At 48.4% G+C, this 6436-nt stretch overlaps 1 protein-coding gene across 2 annotated transcripts in view; it reads right to left on the reverse strand.

Moving 5' to 3' along the window:
• Positions 1-6436, reverse strand: part of TNNC1 (troponin C1, slow skeletal and cardiac type) — a 9851-nt gene that overhangs the window by 268 nt on the left and 3147 nt on the right. The window contains exons 1-5 of one of the 2 annotated variants that reach the window (XM_010162107.1): positions 6277-6312; positions 2306-2336; positions 1830-1976; positions 772-886; positions 535-671 (exon numbers count right to left, since the gene is read on the reverse strand). In XM_010162107.1, coding sequence (XP_010160409.1) covers positions 535-671; positions 772-886; positions 1830-1976; positions 2306-2336; positions 6277-6300 — 454 coding nt within the window. In that variant the 5' untranslated portion in view covers positions 6301-6312. Of the gene's footprint in view, positions 1-534; positions 672-771; positions 887-1829; positions 1977-2305; positions 2337-6276; positions 6313-6436 lie in introns of those variants that run through there. The other variant, XM_029083523.1, reaches the window with a different exon arrangement.

The raw sequence follows: 6436 nt of genomic DNA on the forward strand, positions 1-6436 counted from the left end.
CCATCCCCCCCGATGTGTGTGTGTGTGGGGGGGGGTCGCTACCGCTTCTCTGGCGGTGGCAAGGACTCCTCGTGACTCCTGCTGGAAATGTCACTAGAGCCCAGCGTCACCCTTGGCTGCCATCAAAACACTGAAGGTAAGTGCCTGGGGAGGGACGTGGCCACCAGCTCAGCTCAGAAATGGTCTGGGGCTCATTTCAGCAGAATCAGCTTCAAAGAAACAGCCCTTCGGAGCTGGTGCTTGTGTTTAGGGGGCAGGAGGGGATGGGCAGGTCTCTGATGAAAATCAGGTTGGTTTGCTTCAGTGCAAGATGGCTTTTGCAGCATGGGGAGAGTTAAGGGAGCCCCAGGCACTTGCTACCATTTCACAAGCATAAGAAACCCCCCATCCTTGTGCAGTGGCTGTGGTCAGGCATATTGCCCAGCACTGCCTGCACAAGCTCATGCCCATCCCTGAAGGCAACCGAGACTGTAGGAGCTGCCCAGGGGATGCTCAAGGGCTCGTGACCAAACTGCACGCAAGAAAGACTCCTACCATCGTAGTCAATCCTGCCATCATTGTTTTTATCCCCATCTTTCATCAATTCTTCTATGTCGTCCTCAGTGATGGTCTCTCCCGTCGCCTGCAGCATGATTTTCAGCTCCTCGAGGTCAATGTAGCCATCAGCGTTTCTGTGCGAGGACAGAAGAGCTCAGGAGTGGACCCACACGCTGGGGAAGGGGGGCCACAGCAGCTCCCACCACCCCACCGTGCTGCAGTCACGGCTCTTACTTATCAAACATCCTGAAGAGATCTGAGAGTTCCTCTTCGGTTTTTCCTTTGCTGTCGTCTTTCATACACCGGACCATCATAACGAGGAACTCATCAAAATCTACAGTGCCGCTGCCTGCAGGCAGAACAAATACCATCAGCTGGCACTACGGTGAGTCGACAGGTGACACCAAGTGAGAGATCACACGTCCCTTTAGTAGCCAAGGAGCAAAACTCAGGAGCACAGCCCTGCAGCAAGAGGCAGCTTTCAGGATGCTGGTGTAAGTGACCAAGGCTATGGACTGACTTAATCACCAAATTTTTACATTTTGCAATCATTTTGCCAAGGCAAAAGAAACCAAAAGTCCTACTGGAAGCACTGATGAATGGAAATTCCTGCTATGGAGCTACCTGTCCATCTCATCTAGGTAATAATAAAAGCTCCAGGAGGCAGGTATTCATGCAGTATATGTTTTGCACCAGCAGTACAGCTGTTTCCCTTTTTTGCTTAATTTTTAACTGCTTTTTTATTTTATGATTACCTAGCATGGCATTTCTGCCCAACCTGCACACAGTGGATTTTGTTCTGTGTGATCACTGCTACACTGATTTAATGGAGATTGACTTATTAATATATATGTGTGTGTGTGTGTGTGTGTACACTTGAGCAATGAAAGACATCCCTGCTGACAGGAACCTGTAATTGTGGCATTACTGAAATGGCAGTTGCTACATTCAGCCTGTATTTTCTGTTTTTTAAATGGATCTGTGCAATTTTAGAGTACCCGTAATCCCCCCAGATCAGCTCAAAGTAGTCTGGTCACTATAGGAATAATAATTTTTTTATAGTTTCTCTTCATCTGGAAGCTTCCTAAAGGAACCACACTGAAGTTTGGTGCGTTTAGTGTCCTTCAAACTCACAGCACTGCAGGTTGCTCCCCACAGGCTGTGGCCATCCCCAGCACAGATCCTGCCCACGCTGTGCAGGTGCTGAGCACTCCTGACCCACACCGTGCCCCCCTGCACCTGCAGACGTGGGAATGGTTCTTGGGAGAACAGAAGAAACCCAAATTTCTCACCATCCTCATCCACCTCGTCTATCATCTCCTGCAGCTCCTCAGGGGTTGGGTTCTGTCCCAGCATCCGCATCACCTTCCCCAGCTCTTTGGTGCTGATGCAGCCGTCCTCTGCTCCCAGCACGAAGATGTCAAAAGCAGCCTTGAACTCTGGGGAGAGAGGGGAGAGGAGATGTGGGGGTCTTGCCCCACACATCGACCCTGCAGGTGGGTAGCCCCAGGGCAGGGGGCTCATCCCAGGCACAGCCTCCCCTGGGCCCGCACCCCAGAACTGCTCAGGCATGGCATGGTGGGGACACCTGGGTGCACGCACAGAAACTGCTGCTCTTGGAATGCTGGTGGATCAAAATCCCTGGGTTGTTCCCCGCTTTGGTCAGTCTGGCCAAAGTATTTTCTGGGGTGTAATTGCTGAGGCAGGCCGGGCTGCTGGCTGGGGAGCTCCTCTTAAGGCTGCAGTGTTGGGTTAAAGAGGCACTTACCATTTTTTTGTTCTTCTGTCAGCTGCTCAACCTGTAAGGAAAAAACAGAGACCAAGTCACTTTTCTCCTTCAGCATCACTAATGGTTAAAAGGTGATGTCACTGGTTCAACAGCCTTTGCAAAGGGCAAACAAGCCTCACAGCAGTCACCCTCATGGACTACGGGATGTACAGCCTCTGGGGATTTGACATCACAACTTTTTGTAGGAAGAGATTCTTCCCCTTACAAAAACTTATTCCCAACTCCTTTGAAGGGAGCATCATTTCACCAGCATAGCAGCATCTGAGATGCGGCAGAAGTAGCCTTTGCACAAGCAGGGGAGACCCACTAGGAAAAGCATTTGTCTCTGCCACCCATTTGGGGATAATTTCTTGTTGCTGGCAGGCTTTACAGTGGGATGGCTGCACTGCTGAGGGCTGCTTGTGCATGGGCTGATGCCAGATCAGAGGTGGGATGTGCTGCAGAGGTCCCTGAGGAGGGAGAGGCAGACAAGACCATCCCCAGTAGTTGCTTTTCAGCCCTAGGTTCAGGAAACTCCCTACACTATCCAGAGCATTGAGAGCTGGTCTATTTCTATCTAAATCAGTGTTTATTACAGAGTTTTCTGCCTCTGAAGGGAGCTGCTATTCCCTTTAGCCTGTTTTGGGTATCTCCTCAAAGATATGGCCCATGGAGCCATTGGGCATGAGCTGAAATGAGCTGGCAGACTGTTCCCAAACCTCACTTGAATTCATTCCCTGCCGATGATCAGCAGGAGCTTATTAGTTAGCTTGAATTAGTGAAAATAATCAATGAGGACATCAAAGAGGAATCCATCAGCTCTGTGTCGTGCCTCTTTAGGTGCATTTGCCTCTTTGGCTTCGTTCCTGCCTGAAGCTAGTGTTTATCTAAGATTGCTGACCCCACCATCGTATCTGACTGCCCCTTTGGTAGCATCCATGAAAATATAGACTTTTTCTTCCTATGCTGGTCAACAGCCTCTCTGGAGTCAGCCAGACAAGACCTCTTGCCAGGACTTCCCCTGGCCCGTGCAGAGGGTGCCTGACCCCACTGATGTCTCCTTACTACCATCCCCATGCAAGCAGTCCACAACACCCATTCCTGTCGTGTTTGGGTTGGGGCAGAACCCTGCAACCCAGGGCTGTGTCACCCTGCCTTTGAGGGAAGGCTGATGCTTTTGCCTCAGAGAGTAATGGTTTTGCAAAAGCCAGCTGGAAATCCATCCTGCTTGTAGCAAGAGGCAGGGAAAGTGCTTTTTCTTAGCGGGGCAGAGCCTGTGGGAAGCGGGCAAAGAGCCTTCTCCCACTCCCCATGCGCCAGGAGGTGATGACTTTCAAGTCAGACAGCACTGAGGACAGCAGCAGGTTGCTATTGCAGGAGGAAACCCAAGCTCAGTGTGGCCCTGGTGCCACTGAAGGCAGGCAGGCAGGCAGCTGCCGACCCTTTGTGGCTATTGTTTGGGCCCTTTTGTGGTTATTGTTTGGGCAGAGCAAGGCCAGCCACAATGTTCCCTCAGCTGACATAAGTGGTGACCATCCTGCTGCTTGGGTAACTTGAGCCTTTTGATGCATTCGCTATTTATAAGCCCTGGTGAGAGAGGTGTTGGAGATAAAGATGAGCTCCCTGATTGTTCCCAGGCTTTGGTATTTATCCTTGCAGCCCTTTATCTGGACACTTGTCCCTGGCACTGTTCTTAGCCTGAAAATGTTCCCGAAATAGCTTTGTGTTTGCACACCCTTATCTAGGCATGAGTGGGCAAGATGAAAATCCATTGGGTTCTCTGGCTGCACGTAGGGAATTGGCCATAAGTATAATACTAATACATGCCATCAGCATGCACCAAATAAAGAAAATATCCACTTTTGAAGCTTCCTTGACTACCAGAATGACAGACATGGAGCTGAGGTGTATGTAATTTAAATGCATTGTAACTATAGAGTGACACTTTTATTACAGAGATGCCTCTTGAGCTGTTTGTTTATTGTGCCCTCTCTGGACACAGGTGCTGTTGGTGGCTTTATTCCTTTTTTTTCCCTTCACATCCTTTCAGGGACAGGTTTCTCTGGCTACAGTGTGGGAAGGACTAAGCTCACAGCCCTGCGGTGCCCCTGGTAATGCCAAATCTGCTGTATTTTGCTTTTATCAGCTCTTGTCTTCAGAACATGTTTCCATTTGAAGTCAGACAAGGGAAGCTGAAGTTCTTAATTTCTTTTCCAGGTAAATGTTTTCTTACAGTTAAAATCTCAGGGAACTGATTCATGAAAAAGCTGTTTGTCTCAGCTGTGCCTGGCCTGGAGCTGTTTTGTCTTGTAAAGTTGCTGGCAGTTAGTGCCCAGGACTCGAGACCCACATTTACCAGCATGCCCTCACCTTCAAACCAGCAGCAAAATCCTCATGGGAGCCCATCAAGTCTTTTGCGTGGCCCATTTCCCTGGACCAGGGATAAGGTTTTGGTATCTGAGGTAGGAATTTCTGGGTTGTTCTCTATTGCTGCAGTTCCTTTTTCTCAGATAAATTCCTCTGTGGTCCAGCTCTACTAAAGCCCACAGGCTTTGGCTAGGGAGAACCTCCACCTGTGGATTTTCGACCCTTTCTGGGGCCGAGATTAGGAGAGAGGCTGGAGCTTGTGGGTGGGGAACCCTTTCTTTTTGGGGCTCTCCACCACACTGCCCCAGCTGATGGACAGACCCTTTTGGCTGTGGGCATAACCAGCTTGCAAAGCACTTCAGCTTTCTCCCTAATTATGGGCATGAGGCTCCTAAACAATAAGGAGAGGACCTGTGCCTTGAGGCACAGAGAATATATTTAATTAAAAAGCTTAATTAGAGACGCCTGGACTTTGATTTTACAGGTCACATTTTTCTCCCTTTTTGAGGTGTTAGCTGGGGGACTCAGCACTATATTGTAGAGCCTTTTCTAAGACTTTTCACACTATTGGGATCACTACGAGGTTTCCATTTCACGAGGTTCAGGGCTGACCAAAGGACAGGAGAAGTGTAAGCATTTTGTTGTCTTCTTCAGTTATGTACCAAGCAATATCTTTCTTCCCTTTAAAAACCTTGGAATTAAAATATGACTTGTATGATGTATTTTTTGTGCCCTTAATCAAACCTGATAATTTTTATTATTTTTTTTTTTTTTAAATCATCAAAAAGCTTTTATTTTAACTCCAGTTATGGAAGGGGGACAGTAGTGATCCACACAATCCAGAATCTATTTTCACCCTTATTCCACCTGTCTAGGTTACAAAATAATGCAGTGTCCTTATTACAGCCCAAATAGTTTGGAGTTGCACAGTGAGCGCAGCGTGCAGCTGTGTAAGTTAAAATAGCCGTTAGGATGCTCTGCGTTCCCCAGGAGCATAGCTCACATTCTGGATTTCTGCAGAGCAGATATCAGGAGCAGCAAAGCAGAGGAGGATGTTTGGAAATAGCTTTAAAAAGTGCAGGGTTTGTTTTGTTTGTTTTTTTTTTTAAAATATCCCAGAATATTCAGCTGAGGAAGGGGGAAATGTAGCAATGGCAACAGCAGACTTACAAAGCACCAGAAAGAAGAGGGTGAGGTTTAACCCACACAAATAATCTTCATTTTGAGGGAAATGCTGCTCTGTTTTGTCTTGGCTAAAACCAGTAGCCACCTCTTATACTTTCAAGATTTTGTTCAGATTTATAGCTTTACCTACAGGCCATCTCCCTGCCTTCCAGTGAGGAACCAGGGGAGTCATTGTAAATCATTTAGCAGCACAGTTGAGAGTTTCACGCTTACAAGAGGAGTGTGAAACCTCAGAGTCATCAGTGAGAAAGGTCTGTGTCCTGGATAAGGATGTTGACTAAAGATGCCACCCTATAATTATTTCTTATTTGCATTTCTCCATGGAATTTACTCCACCACAGCTACAGAAAATCTACTATAAAATCCCTGAAACACCCTTTAATCCCCCCAAAACCAGAGCCTCAAAGGGAGGCACTTACCGCTGCCTTATAAATGTCATCCATGGCTGGAGAGAGTGGGCGAGGGGCCGGGGGACGTCACGGTCACACTCTGCCAGCGCTCCCCCACCAGCCCGGCTGATATAGGGGGCTGCCCGCCCCGGGGATGTGACCAGCCCACCAGCAGCCCCACATGCCCATC

The sequence above is a fragment of the Antrostomus carolinensis genome, unplaced genomic scaffold (genome assembly GCF_000700745.2).
Source record: "Antrostomus carolinensis isolate BGI_N321 unplaced genomic scaffold, ASM70074v2 scaffold5212, whole genome shotgun sequence".
Classification (NCBI taxonomy): domain Eukaryota; kingdom Metazoa; phylum Chordata; class Aves; order Caprimulgiformes; family Caprimulgidae; genus Antrostomus; species Antrostomus carolinensis.